The following is a 15,665-nucleotide window of genomic DNA, read 5'->3' on the forward strand; positions in this document are numbered from 1 at the left end:
TCCTCACGTTTTGGGAAACACTCTTGTTATTTTCTGAAAGCCAAAATGGCGCGGCTGACTGCAAGGGCGCGAGCGTGCACGACGCGCGCGGGCCAAGACATGTGGGCGGGAAAATGCTGCTGCGCCTCTACTCGGGTCTTTCCGGCAGCCTCCGGAGGGGCTGAACACGCGAGGTGCGCCGAGGCGGAGGGAGCAGCAGCAACCGGAGGAGAAGAGCCGAGCAGCCGCCGGAACAGCCGAGCGACCCCGGGGCCGATTATTACCCAGTTTTCCGTCGGGGAGACAGGGCAGGGGGGTGGGCTGGGGCTCGGGTACAGAAGAATGAGAGAGCCCTCTTATCGGAGGGGGCGAAAACATGAACGGGGCCGTGTACATTTCGTTTTTCCAGGGCCAACTGGAGTCCGTGCTGGAGCAGGTCGTTCAGCTCGCCGTCCAGGAAATAAGCAAGACGGTGGGCTCGAGCCTCAACACGCTGCTGCTGGAGACGGCCGTGAAGGAGCAAGAAAACCGCCGGCTCCGCCTCCAGCTGCAGAACCGGGAGAACCGGGGCCGAGCCAACGCCAACACCGCGGACGGTGGAGGAGGTTCTCCGGTGGCTGGTAAGAACAAGGCGGCGGGGAAGGCGACGACGACGGCGGGGGACGAGAGGGCGGACGGCGGCAGAACAAAGCCCGAGTATAAGCCCCCTCCCGGAGGGCAGGGCACCGAGCACGGCCTGCCCACCGACACACGCCGCCTGGAGCAGAGAGGACGAGTCGTGGGTAGGCAGCCGTTACACAACACACACACACACGCATATTCACGCACAGACACGCAAACAAGCAGTTGTCCAGGAGTACTCCTCCCTCAGAGAGCCTCCAACAGCACGCTGCTGCCGGTTGCGTAACGGAGCAAGGCCTCTCAGGGTTTATGGGAGAAAGAGAGAAAGTGAGGCCTGCAGGTGATAAAATATATAAAATATATGTTCAGGAGGACAAAGAAGCCTCAGTGTGCGCAAACACTGAGCCGGAGCCTGAAATGGGTCAGGGCAACTTTTTAATGGGGGTTTAATTGGGCCAGAGTGGAGGTGAAGCCCAATGTAAAGATTATAACATCAGATCCACTGAAACAATAATCCAGATCACAAACAGTGTGATCAATAATCCAGATCACAAACACTGAGAACTTATAACAACAGAAGAGCCCGGCTTTAATGTGCTCTGCAGTGGGGGGGGGGGGCAGGACAAAGAGGACTGTAAGAGCATTGTACAGACGGTGAGGCCGACCCGGCACACTGAGGTTCACCGGCGTTTGATTGGAGAAGAAAAGAGGAGGACAAAGATACAACGGGGCGAAGAATCTTCAGATTATTCAGCGACTTTATTTACGGAGTCGGAAACACGAACGCGTCCAGAGATCGTCTGTAAGACGGCGTAAAGTTCCCACGAACCCAAAATAATGTTCAAATGTCCAACAGGAAGTCCTGGTCCAGTATTTGATGACTCATCCTGTCGGGGGCGTTTCCTAATGCTGCGTCCAATCAAACGCCTCCGTTAGCTTACTGTAGAGCTACATTAGAGCTACGTTAGCTTACTGTAGAGCTACATTAGAGCTACATTAGAGCTACATTAGCACGTTAGCTTACTGTAGAGCTACATTAGAGCTACATTAGCTCGTTAGCTTACTGTAGAGCTACATTAGCGCGTTAGCTTACTGTAGAGCTACATTAGAGCTACATTAGCGCGTTAGCTTACTGTAGAGCTACATTAGTGCGTTAGCTTACTGTAGAGCTACATTAGAGCTACATTAGCTCATTAGCTTACTGTAGAGCTACATTAGCGCGTTAGCTTACTGTAGAGCTACATTAGCTAGGATTAGGGTTGGAGCGATAGCTTTAGCTAAAGTAGCTAACTGCTAACTGTATCTGCCGTTAGCGGGCTTCAGAACCGGGCTCAGCAGCCGAACGGGAATCGAACACGGCCTCGGAGACCGTCAGTGAACAACGTTACAGCACCGAGGTCGGTTACAGAGTTTCTGATGGACCGATTGATCGGTAGCTAACCGCTAACTGCCGTTAGCTCGGTCAGCTAAGCTAACTGACTCAGTCCCGGGACGCCGGTACCGAAAACCGCCTCGGTGCTGGAGTTCCTGTCGATCGGTACCTGCGACAGGTCGGTACCTGCGACAGGTCGGTCCCTGCGACAGGTCGGTACCTGCGACAGGTCGGTCCCTGCGACAGGTCGGTACCTGCGACAGGTCGGTACCTGCGACAGGTCGGTACCTGCGACAGGTCGGTACCTGCGACAGGTCGGCACCTGCGACAGGTCGGTACCTGCGACAGGTCGGTCCCTGCGACAGGTCGGTACCTGCGACAGGTCGGTACCTGCTGCCTGATCGAATACGAGGAGACAGAAAAGGATAATCGGGTTGGAGTGCTTTCTGTTTCGTGCTGAAGGGAATCGACCCGAGCACGAGAACATCTGTTTCTGTGAGATTCAGTAACTTTGTCTTTAATTAGGATTATTCAGTATTTGGTGGTTCGATGCCCAGAAAGCGCTGCGAGGGAGTTTAACCTCAGTAATCAATAAATAATGATAATTACTAACATTATCATTAACAGACATTATCAGAAGCATAATAAACATTTCTACTGGACAACCGTTAGCACCAGCAGCAAGTCATAAAGTCATAAAGTCATCAACCAGTTAAACTATCAGTTATTGAACAGCTTCACACATCAGGACGTCCACGTTATCGTCTCTGGAGCTCTAACAGTGAGATTAACTTCCCGATTCACCGGCTGGCATTATAAACTCGGGCACATATATCAGCTTCAGCCGCCGATATAAAAGCTCTCTGCGTTAGCCGACACATCGGAGGACGAGAGGCTGATACGATCAGTGTTATTGGTTGTATTGATTGTTTACAGATAGGGATAGGAACCAGAGTTACACAATAAAAACTAGGGTTGCACCGATATGAACATTTTGGCCGATACCGATATTAATTTTGCTGTTATGGCCGATAACTGATATTTACCGAGATCGATATGTTTCTTAGAAAAGGTTTCTGAGATGATAAAATTTAGTTCGGACTGAAAATCATGCAAACTGAATTTTTGAATGTCTTCCTTTATTTTCAGAACGTATTTTACTTCCAAATAACAAAGTTACAGAGCTACCATAGAACATAAGTAACCAACCTCTACCGCCTATCAAACATGCCAGTATCCATGGCAACATGTTTTCAGCTCTGTAAACTCCAGTTAAACTCAAATCTGTGAAAAAGGCTAAATCAAAATATCCAAAACAAGTCCTGACTGTTAGTGCACGTTTCTTCAACGTGCACTGTAATGTTCCTCGTAGCAAACATGCAGTCGAATGCAGCTGAGCAGTACGGCTCAACATCCTCCATATATCCGTAGAGAAGCTAATGTCAGTCACACTGTCCAACAGTTTGTGGTCACGACTTCGTACCAAGCAGGGAGGGAGACGTCGGTCTGTAGCGGGGTTCAATCTGCTCCATCAACCGATATCCTCGGTCCTCCACTGGGGAAAATGGCTGGTTGTCGAGAGCAATCATTTCCATTACCTTGTTGGTTATTGATCTGGCTTTTGCGCTGTCCTGGGCAGATTCCTTGGTCTGGTCGAGTGCCTGCTGTATCGGGCTCCCGGCTGCAGCTGCTTTTGTTTTTGCCTGCTGGCTAACGTTAGCAGCATTCCTGTAATTGTTTGGTGTAGTTCTGGGTGGCGGGTTTTCAAATGACATATTCAATTTATTGTGTTGAATGACTTGACGCGGCATCCTCCTCGCATTACCTCGACTTTGCAGGTGTTGCATACTGCTTTTAGAGTGTCTTCTTTTGACACCGCTGACATTTTTTCTCCTCTTCAGTTTAACATCCCACAATCCTGTGCTGCCACTGTCGCGTGCCCCAACAAACACACATGGCCAAATCCCCCTCCTCCCTCCTCCCTCTCCCCCCCTCCTCCCTCTCCCGACACACAAACAGCAACTAGAGGATATACATCGGTTGTGGATATCGGCCCAATTTTACTCTTCGGACCGATGCAGATATGTTAAAAAATGACAAACATCGGCCGATACCGATATTAATGGCGATATATCGTGCATCCCGAGTAGAAACATCACACTGACGCTGGTGGGTGGATATTGAACACATTAGTTATAAGTTAAAGTGAGGATGTGACCTCTGTAGGGTCTGTAGTAGCAAACAATGAGGACCTGTACCGTTATTGAACGTGCAGTTAATATGCATTTGTTTATGTATTGTTACATTCTCCTCTTATCACACAGACTGAACACAGAGAGGAGAGGTTATTTTAATGTATTGATCAAGGGTTAATTAATAAAGCTGAATACACACTGACTTACACATTTACATTACTTGCATTATTTAATGAGTGGAGTTGTTGTTGTTGTTGTTGTCAGTTTGGGTTCAGACTCTCGTACAAACGTCTGTTAGAGTGAGTGAATGAAACACTGCAACGATTCCTCCAGTAATGTGATTACTATAATACTCTATACCTCGATCACCAACTCTACACCGTCACTGCTCTACCTCACCCCTCTCCTGTCTCTCTCTCTCTCCTGTCTCTCTCTTAGAGCAATGTTTGAGTGATCAATAACATGGCTGCTGGTTGATTTCTGTTTATTTTAGTGTGTGTGTGAGTGAGTGAGAGGTTTTGTGGTCAGAGAGTTGATCCATCAGAACAGGACTGACTGTTGCATTCAGACACTGCTGAGTGATTGTTTGGGTGCGATCACGACTCTCTCACACACACACACACACACACTCTCTCTCTCACACACACACACACACACACACTCTATCTCTCTCTCTCTCTCCCCCCCCTCTCTCTCTCACACACACACACACACACACACACACACACACACACACACACACACACACACACACACACACTCTCTCTCTCACTCTCACACACACACTCTCTCTCTCTCTCTCTCTCTCTCGCACACACACTCTCTCTCTCACTCTCTCGCACACACACACTCTCTCTCTCTCTCACCACACACACACACTCTCTCTCACTCTCACACACACACACACACACTCCTCTCTCCCAACACACACACACACACACACACACACTCTCTCTCTCACTCTCACACACACACACACTCTCTCTCTCACTCTCTCACACACACACACACACACACACACACACACACTCTCTCACACCCACACACACATGCAGAGACATGAGAAAGGCCGCAGGCTGCCACACACTTACGCATGCATGCACACATTTGCGCACTGAATGCAAACACACAGCTGACACGCAAATCATCATCACTCGCCCTCCCCCCTCCCTCCTGGAAAAACCAGGCCACCGACACGACATCATCATCATCATCATCATCATCAGAGAGGATCTCAGGACAGATGGTGACATCACACCGATACAGCCAATCACATCCTGACCTGAACAACCAGGAGACAAACATCTGCTCCTGAAATCAGACAGACGGAGGAGACAGACAGAGGAGAGACAGACAGAGGAGACAGACAGAGGAGACAGACAGAGGAGACAGAGGAGACAGACAGACAGAGGAGAGAGACAGAGGAGACAGAGGAGACAGACAGACAGAGGAGAGACAGAGGAGACAGACAGAGGAGACAGAACAGAGAGAGAGACAGACAGAGGAGAGAGACAGACAGAGGAGACAGACAGAGGAGACAGACAGACGAGACAGAGGAGACAGACAGACAGAGGAGAAGAGGAGAGAGACAGACAGAGGAGAGAGACAGACAGAGGAGAGAGACAGACAGAGGAGACAGACAGACAGACAGAGGAGACAGAGGAGACAGACAGACAGAGGAGAGAGACAGAGGAGAGAGACAGACAGACAGACAGACAGACAGAGGAGACAGACAGACAGAGGAGAGAGACAGAGGAGAGAGACAGACAGACAGACAGAGGAGAGAGACAGAGGAGAGAGACAGAGGAGACAGACAGAGGAGAGAGACAGACAGACAGACAGACAGAGGAGAGAGACAGACAGAGGAGAGAGACAGAGGAGAGAGACAGACAGAGGAGACAGACAGACAGACAGAGGAGAGAGACAGAGGGAGAGAGAGACAGACAGACAGACAGAGGAGAGAGAGAGACAGAGGAGAGAGACAGACAGAGGAGAGAGATGGACAGACAGACAGACAGACTCTATGAAGATCACTGATCAGAATAAATACATTGATTATTAAAGTCTTCAGTGTGGATCTAACGAACATGCCACTGAGTAAAACTCCCCAGCGGGTCAGTAAGCAGACAGCTGCTGTTCTAACGTTCCCCTGCGTGCTCATTGTTAACTAACATTGTGGCTAACTGGTACCTGCTCGTCGGTGAGTCCGTCCACCGCGGAGAATCCTCGAACACCAGCACACGGTGTCGTTCAGACCGACCGGTGAAAGGAGGGAAACACAGAATGTATAAATATATAAAGAGACACAATTCATCCCTCAGAAATCCTTTTAAATTAAGTTTATAAATGTGGCTGACAATGCGCACTGTCTCACTGCGCACTGTCTCACTGCGCACTGTCTCACTGCGCACTGTCTGTAGTTAATCCATCCCAGATATTGGTGCTGTCAGAATCAAATCAAGCCAAGTTGACTGTGCTCGGACTCAGACTTCAGACTCATTCAGACTGCAGGCGGCCGTGGATGTCAGCTGTTAGTCCTGTATGATCACTGTAGTGCTTCCTGCTGTAAACATTAACCTGAATTCCCCGTATAATATAACAGAATGATAGAGGACTTTGTTATCAGCGTAATGTATCAGCCATCGACCACTATTACTGTCTAAGATTTCTTTATTGCACCTGGTTTTAATCCACAGAGATAAACTGAATGCTGAGATATCAGAAGACGTGTTTATTTTATAACTTTACTTACATCCCTCAAGATGAAGACCCCCCCCCCCCCATGAAGCTCTGGTGACCCCCATGTTGGGAACCACTGCTTTAGAATAAAGAAGAGAATAAAACAAACACTGCGCAGTAAAACCATCAGCAGCCTGTAAACCACTGATAGAGGTTTAAACTGTCTGTCACTCTTCTATGATTGAAATGATTTACTGTCGGGGCTCGCAGTGAGAGGAGCAGTACTTCAGATTTACTGCCAGACAGACAGGTTATTGGGGGGGGGGTGTATCTTCCTGCTAACTAGCTTCAGCTAAAGACTGCAGTGTTAAATATGTGTTGGTTACAGTAACGAGGTCGGTCCGTTTGCAGGAGCTGCAGACTGCGAAGGAACAATGGCGCAGTGATGCAGACAGCGAGATAATGAGGCCGTGGCCTCGACACGCTCAGGTCAAAGGTCAGCCTGCTCATGGGGGGGTCTTTACACTGAAACTAGGCTATGCTTTGACTGCGATGTCTGCTCGCTGTGGAGAGAGACAAAGGATTGAGAGGAGGAGGAGGAGTGCTTCTGTTTGTGTAAGTTATTAAATGAACCCCCGTAGAGATCTTAGACCGCCCCCCCGCCCCCCCACTGCAGTCTAACAACATTAATCAAACCCTAAACATAAACCGGTTTACGATTTTTAATGAATGAATTACCTTTCCCTGCCACAGTATTCTTCTGATTCATCCTCCGCACACAGGAAGTCTCATCAGTGGAAGTTATTGAGGTAAAATGAATTTATATAAATAAAGTCTGTTGTTTCACCGACAGTTCAAACTGAGAGTAGACTGGTTGGTGTTTATCTTCATTAAACAGTTAATCATTTATTAAATGATCAGAATGGCTGCTGGTTAGTGACGTTACTGGATACTCCTCCATCAGTCGGGCTGTAGTTGGATAGTTTACCTGCTCCCTGAAAGCATCGCCGACGCCGTCAGCTACGTCACAAAGTCCATTTAATCTCCATTAAAACCTCGGACATACTTTCTGCCGACGGCGCCGTTGTTTTCCCAGAATCCCTCCTGTTTATTAGCAATAAGAACCTGTTCTTTAACGTCGTTAACTGTCTCCAAGTTTCATTCAGTAAATCAACAACGAACAGCTTCAGTTTGAGCTCTGAATGTGAACACAGGTTTACAGACAGCAACAGAACACAACTGGGATTCATGTTAATGAAAGCCTTTGATTGTTCTGATCAATGGACCCTGACGGACTAAAGGATATAAATAACGGAGGGACGGACACAGACCGCACTGACTTTATGAGTGAATTATACTTTGGTGTTGATAGTTTCAGTCAAATGAAGGATTGACCGATGTGCAGAGTCCATACTGACACTTTATACATTAATATCTGTGGAGGAGATCTAAGCAGCTTAAACCCTCACTCAGGCTTTAACAGGTTTTATTCATCCTCACAGACCCGGCTAGTAAATGAGACCTGCCTGTATTTGGGACTGTTACTAGAAGTGTTACGGTAATCCTCCAGGCTGTCAGTTGGTGGCGCCGTGCTGTAACGAGCGGCGGGCGGGACGATGTGTGCGTGCTGATGATTAAAGTCTCTTTGTGGTCCTCTGATCCTCAGAAACTAACGACAGCCATTTTGAGAGGATTTGTTGTTTGTTGCCGCGGTAATCAAATAGTACACACACACACACACACACACACACACACACACACACACACACACACAGAGGAGGTCGTCCTCCTCTTCGTCACGTCTCCATCGTCAGACGTCTTCAGGCTTCCAGCCGATGGACAGAAATGCAGCGAGCGTCTGATGTTGTTAATCATCATTAAGTTCATAATGAGGCTCATTAAAGGGGGAACTCCAATGTGATCTGCTCTCAGATCAGCTCTTATCTGTGATTAACGTCCTGAGATCAGAGAGTCGGAGGAGACACAGCGAGGACGTTTGTTCTCTCCCACAGCTGTGAACACGCCGCCACCGCACATGTGTGGAGATATGAAGGCTCAGTTTTCTCATCTCCCTCTTTTATTGAGACTTGAAGCTACAAAGAGCAGTCGGACATTAACAGAGGTCCCACACATCCTGGAAAACCTGGAAGTTGACCAAATATCCTGAAATAATCCTGGAAATGTCTTTTAGTATTTTAGTCCCTCAGATCACCGACGTAAACTTAAGGTTTTTGTGTTTGTGTGGAGGATAAACTTTATTACCAGATGTAAAGTGGAAATCTTTGACATCCAGTAACTGTACATACAATGAACACTTTAACTTTGTAGAAGATTAATGTTCTTGATTTGAACTGTTGCTGTCAGTTTGTCTGAAACTGAAGCTTATATGAGCGTTTGTCCTGTATAGTCAAGAAAAACTCCTGGAAAATGTCCTGGAAAGGTCCTGGAAAATGTCCTGGAAAATGATTTGTGAAAAAGAGAGGGAACTCTGATAAACACAGCTGTCACAACATTACTTATCTTTACATTTTAGTCTTTTGATTAATTAATTAATTAAATATCAAAGTCCATTTAATCTCCATTAAAACCTCGAACATACTTTCTGCCGACGACGCCGTTGTTTTCCCAGAATCCCTTCTGTTTATTAGCAGTAAGAAAACCTGTTCTTTAATGTCGTAAACTGTCAGTTTCTGTATCCGTTAAGTCACCGGTGGCGGTTTAAAGTATCGGTGTAGACCCGGTATCACTTCTGATCAATAACAGTGATCGGAGAGCAGCAGGAAGCAGCAGACTGGAAGGTGTCTGATGTCTGAACTGGACCCGATAACGAGACTCTGTGGCGTCTCTCTGGATCACATGACCCACAGATATTTGTGAAGCTTCGGGGTCACGACCCTGAAACACGTCGGTTGTAGTTCTCTGGCCGACTGATTTGTAGTCCATGTGAAGTTTATTTAAAGAAGTTCCCACAGAGAGGCTGACTGTAGATCAGTTACATTATTCTACTGTACGAACACACAATCAATCAGCTGATCTCAGAACAGTCAGGAAATAGATCAAATGTAAAGTCCAAGGATGTCATTGAATGTTTATCAGGGTTCCTGGAAAACCTGGAAATTTAGAGACTAGATTTCCAGTCATTGAAACAGCTTGAAATGGATTAAAATGACCCAAATATCCTGGAAGTGTTTGTTTTAGCTCTTTGGTTTGTTTACAGTGTTTAATATATTAATGATCAGATGGTTGACAAACACAGTGATGATGTTACTGATACTGGTAGCAGTCATTGAAACTCCTGGAAAATGACTCGTTAATAAGTTGGGAACTCTGATTGATCGGCTGATAACCGATATGAAATCATTAACTAAAGAGTGGAGAGCAAACAGAGTATAACGTAGAGTCGTTTATTGTTGTTGTTTGTTACTGTGGTGTCACATTGTGGAGTTTCTCTTGCTTCTGATTATTAATCCGTCTCAGTGAGCCTCTAATCTGTGAGTAATGTGGACGTTAGTGTCGCCATCTGCGCCCACACACACACACACACACACACACACACACACACACACACACACACACACACACTGAACAGATTACTGAGGCTGTTTGTTTGTTTGTGTGCGCTCAGATTAATGTTTGTAGTTTCTCAACATTAATGTAACGTCGTAGTTCTTTTTAGAGGAAGAGGAGGATGTATGGGAGTCCCATCTGTAGGGTAACGAACCCACTGGGGGGGGGGGGAATAAAATAAACTGTGTCGTTAATGTTACAGATCAGCTGACCACTGAACTAATAACCACAATATCACCAGACTCATTGTTTTACTGAGTGAGGACGGACTTTATAAACTTTATTAAACTGTATCTACCACAGTTTGTTCTTTATTTAGACCTTGTAGATTCGAGGATGTTCATTAAGTTATTAACGTGCCGGTGCTGGGACCCGAACGATTTCCATGCTAACATTCTATAGAAATTCCCTTTAACCACCAATATAAATGATCCTGTAATGGTTTCGGTTGATTTACCTTACCTTTCTAACCGTGTATCGTTTTAGCCATTTACTTTTGCCCCGTCTTTACTAGAGTAAAGGGTGAGGGTGATGATGATGGTGGTGGTGATGGTGCTCTTCCTCCTTGCAGACCAGCTGAAGTCGGTCATGGAGCAGGTCCTGGACTTTGCGGTTCGCGAGCTGACGAAGATCGTGGAGGCCTCATTCGACGACCTCCTGCTGGAGATCACCAAGATGGAGAGAGAGCAGCGTCTACTGGAGGAGAGGCTCTCCGACAGAGCAGGAGGAGGTGGGGGAGGAGGGGGAGAGAAGGCAAGAGGAGGAGGAGGAGGAAGTGGAGGAAGTGGTGGTGGAGGAGGAGGAGGAGGAGGAGGAGCTGGAGGGAGGAGGAGGGGGTCGGAGAACGACTCTGTGTCACCCAGCGGCTCTGAGGACGCCCGGGAGGAGCTCGCCGAGGTTCCCGTGTCCAAACAGACGGCGGCGAGAGACAGTGAGTAAAACCAACTGCAGTCAATCATTAACTCTCCTTCCTCCCTCCTCCTCCTCCTCTCCTACTTCTCCTTTATAATCTCTTCCTCCCTCTGTCTCTCCTACCTCTCCTTCCTCTCTCCCTCCCTCCTCCTCCTCTCCTTCCTCTCCTTTATAATCTCCCTCCTTCTTCCTCTCCTTCCCCTCCTCCTCCTCTCCTTCCTCTCCTTTATAATCTCTCCCTCCCTCCTCCCTCAGACCCGGAGCGTCCCCCTGTCCTCTCGGTGTCTCAGGACTGGGTCCCGATCCTGGACAAGGTCTTTGGTCAGAAGTTCTGCAGCGACGTTTGGCAGATCAAAGAGCTGGAGGGAGGAAGAGGAGGAGGAGAACGAGGAGGAGGAGTGGGAGGAAGAGGACGGGGTGAGGTCGGGGCCCAGCAGGTACAGCCGGTCTCGACTCCCTCTCTGACCCTGGAGCCGTCCCCGTCGTCCCCCCAGCAGGACCCCCGGTGGACTCCTCTGGAGGACATGGAGGTGTTTTCTCCTGACGAGGAGGCTGCAGACGGTCAGAGGAACCCTGGGGGAGGAACCAGCACCGGACCCTCACCCAGACCCTTACCCAGACCTCCCCTCAGCCCCACAGGTGACCTCCCCTCACCCTCAGCTCCTGTAAGGAGGCCCGACAGCGCCAACACAACTCATTATATTATATTATACAACTTAGATACATTAATAAACATTAATTAACTGCTAACCAATAAAAGGTTTATAATTTTATTTATAAATATACATGATGCAGATGGTTGCGTTAAGAGTAGAATAAAAGTTAAGTGGATATAAAAAGTCTACACAGCCCTGTTAAAATGTTTTTGTGATGTAAAAAAATGAGACAAAGATAAATCAAGTCCAAACTGTTTCCACCTTTAATCTAAACAATTCAATGGAAAGACAAACTGAAATCTTTTAGGTGGAAAAATAAAAAACTTACAATAAGCTGGTTGCATAAGTGTGCACACCCTCTTATAACTGGGGATGAGGCAGATCAAACTCATGTTAAATAGTAGTCAGTACATACCTGCCATCATTAAAGTGACTCTGATTAATCCCAAATAAAGTTCAGCTGTTCTGGTAGGACTTTCCTGACAGCCATGGTCCGCAGAGAGCTTCCAGAGCATCAGAGGGATCTCATTGTTGAAAGGTATCAGTCAGGAGAAGAGTACAAAAGAATTTCCAAGGCATTAGATAAACCATGGAGCACAGTGAACACAGTCATCAAGTGGAGGAAATATGGCACAACAGTGACCTTACCAAGAACTGGACGCCCCTCCAGAATTGATGAAAAGACGAAAAGAAAGCTGGTCAGGGAGGCTTCCCTGCAGCAACATTAAAGGAGCTGTGAACTACATGTGACAACAATCTCCCGTATTCCTCATACATTTGGGCTATGGGGTAGGGTGGCAAAGAAGAACATTAAAGCCCAGCTGAAGTCTCCCAAAAGCATGTGGGAAAATGTGTTATGGTCTGAAGTACCCAGAGAACACCGTACCCACAGTGAAGCATGGTGGTGGCAGCATCGTGCACTGGGGCCTTAATCAAGGTGGAAGGAATTATGAACAGTTCAAATATCAGTTATTTTGGCACAAAACCTTCAGGCTTCCCTTAGAAAGCTGAAGATGAAGAGAAATTTCACCTTTCAGCACGACAACGACCCAAAGCATACATCCATATCAACAAAACGGCACGGCTTCACCAGAAGATGAACGTGGCCCAGCCAGAGCCCAGACCTGAATCCCATTCAACATCTGTGGGTGATCAGAAGAGGGCTGTACACGGGCGACGCCCTCGCAATCTGACAGATTTAGAGCGCTTTCGTAAAGAAGAGTGGGCAAATATTACCATACTAACTGACTTCTACCCAAAAAGACTGAGTGCTGTAATACAGTCAAAAAGTGCTTCAACAAATTATTAGTTTAAAGGTGTGCGCACTTATGCAACCAGGTTATTGTAAGTTTTTTATTTTTAAAGATTTCAGTTTGTTTTTACATTAAAGGTGGAAACAGTTTGGACATGATTTATCTTTTTTTACATCACAAAAACCTTTTAACAGGGCTGTGTAGACTGTTTATATCCACTGTATGACGGCCTGTAGCTCGTGTTATATCAGTCATATTGATCCCGTATTGACAGTCAGACTGTGGACATATGACGGCCTTTAGCTCGTGTTTCTAGAGTTACGTGTTGTTACGAACACGTTAGGAATTGTTAAAATGTGATATTTCTTAAAGGGAGTTTGGTGCAGGGAGCTTTTAGTTGGATTCAAACTGCTGATATGGATCATTGATAACGTTTAGTCTCCACTACAGAGACACTAGCTGACTGCTGAAGGCTGATCAGGTTGATTGATGCTTTAATAATGGGAGTATTGATTACTGATCAGGATCATCATCTCTCCGTCTTCAGGGTCTTCTGGTCGTCGCTCGTCTGCCTCGATGCTTCATCGTCTCCTGACTCTTCCGTCTCAGCTGCTGGAGGACGACGACGAGGACGCCGCCGCCAACGAAACGCTGGCCGCTCTGGCGACCGACGACCGCAGAGACGGCGTCGAGCCGCCCGGCCGCACCTGCCCGTCACCCCTGACGACCAGGGAGGACGAGGAAGAGGAGGGGGAAGAAGAGGAAGAAGGGGAGGACAAAGGGAGGAAGGTGAGGGAGGACTTTTTATTTATTAAAAATGTATTTTGTTAATTTTATTTTGAAATGAAAGTGACTGTTTCCTGTGTGTTTCTGCAGAAGAAGAGACGGAGGGTGTGGTCGGAGTGCGAGGAGTGCGGTCGGAGGTTCAGTCGGATGTCTCTCCTCAAAGCTCATCGTCAGACTCACATCGCAGAGAACGCCGCCACCGACACGGCGTCCTCGTTGTCCCCGCCCGGCGGCGCCGCCACGGCTCTACGCTGCTCGGAGTGCGGGAAGAGGTTCTCCTCTGCGACCCGCCTCCACAGCCACATCCGGACCCAGCACTGAACCCGTCCTCAACCCGAACAGGATCAACTACACAAGCTGAACACAAACCAGACCCGAGTCCAGGACCCGAGTCCAGGACCCGAGTCCAGGACCCGAGTCCAGGACCCGAAACTGGACTTACTGATTCACTCAAACAAAAACCTGAAGACACCAAACAGACGAGACCAGCGGGGGGGTAGACCGGCTGTAGACATGCTTTTACTCTGAAATACAACAGGAAGTTGACTGCAACTAAATATAATTTTCATAATCAATGACTCTATTGATCGTTTGAATCATTTAGTTTTTGAAATGAAAGAAAAATGTCCAACAAGACGTCTTCAGATATAATTAAGCCCCGCCCCCTTTTGCTCTGTGGTCCAATCACAGTGGAGCGATACTCGGTCAACTTCCTCCTCCCTGTACTCGGATATGCTAAGCTACGCTAATCTAAAGTGAGCCACATTATGAAGATGATTAAAAGCCCAGCTAGCTAACTATTGATTAGCTAACTATTGATTAGCTAACTATTGATTATCAGGTAGCTAACAGATGCTAGTTAGTTAGCATTCTGCCAACGGACCCGACCGGCACCGACTGCTCACCAGAACAGAAACCAATCATTGGATCGAACCTTCTGATTAGTGGACGACCCGCTGGACCTCTGAGCCACAACGAACATCCGATCATTAATTTAAGATTTGACGATATTTTAATCTACGTTGATTAGCTTAGCATGTAGCATATCCCGACTCAATGAAACAGTCTTTAACATAAAACTTCTGATTAAACACAGATTCTGTAGGGTCGGTCCATCCCTCGTCAGAACCAATCACAGCGTCTGTGGGCGGAGGTCACATGGCTCACTATGGACCAGGACCAGATCGGGTCTGACTGCCGGTTCTGTTTTCAACTTAAAGGCCCCGAACACCAGTTTCCTCCGGTTCCGAACACCAGTTTCCTCCGGTTCTGACACCAGTTTCCTCCGGTTCTGACACCAGTTTCCTCCGGTTCTGACACCAGTTTCCTGCGGTTCTGAACACCAGTTTCCTCCGGTTCCGAACACCAGTTTCCTCCGGTTCTGACACCAGTTTCCTCCGGTTCTGACACCAGTTTCCTCCGGTTCTGACACCAGTTTCCTCCGGTTCTGAACACCAGTTTCCTCCGGTTCTGACACCAGTTTCCTCCGGTTCTGACACCAGTTTCCTCCGGTTCTGACACCAGTTTCCTCCGGTTCTGAACACCAGTTTCCTCCGGTTCCGAACACCAGTTTCCTCCGGTTCTGACACCAGTTTCCTGCGGTTCTGACACCAGTTTCCTGCGGTTCTGAGCGGCCGGGTCCGCG

At 47.6% G+C, this 15,665-nt stretch overlaps 1 protein-coding gene across 1 annotated transcript; it reads left to right on the forward strand.

Moving 5' to 3' along the window:
• The first annotated feature begins 155 nt into the window (after positions 1-155).
• si:dkeyp-113d7.10 (formin-2) lies at positions 156-14,491 on the forward strand. Its single transcript, XM_051419985.1, has 5 exons — positions 156-761; positions 10,985-11,344; positions 11,581-11,964; positions 13,782-14,023; positions 14,111-14,491. Exons 1-5 carry the CDS (start codon positions 356-358, stop codon positions 14,339-14,341), a joined length of 1,623 nt encoding a protein of 540 aa, XP_051275945.1. The 5' UTR covers positions 156-355; the 3' UTR covers positions 14,342-14,491.
• The last annotated feature ends 1,174 nt before the right edge of the window (positions 14,492-15,665 follow it).

Source organism: Dicentrarchus labrax, unplaced genomic scaffold, assembly GCF_905237075.1.
Source record: "Dicentrarchus labrax unplaced genomic scaffold, dlabrax2021, whole genome shotgun sequence".
NCBI classification, from domain to species: Eukaryota; Metazoa; Chordata; class Actinopteri; family Moronidae; genus Dicentrarchus; species Dicentrarchus labrax.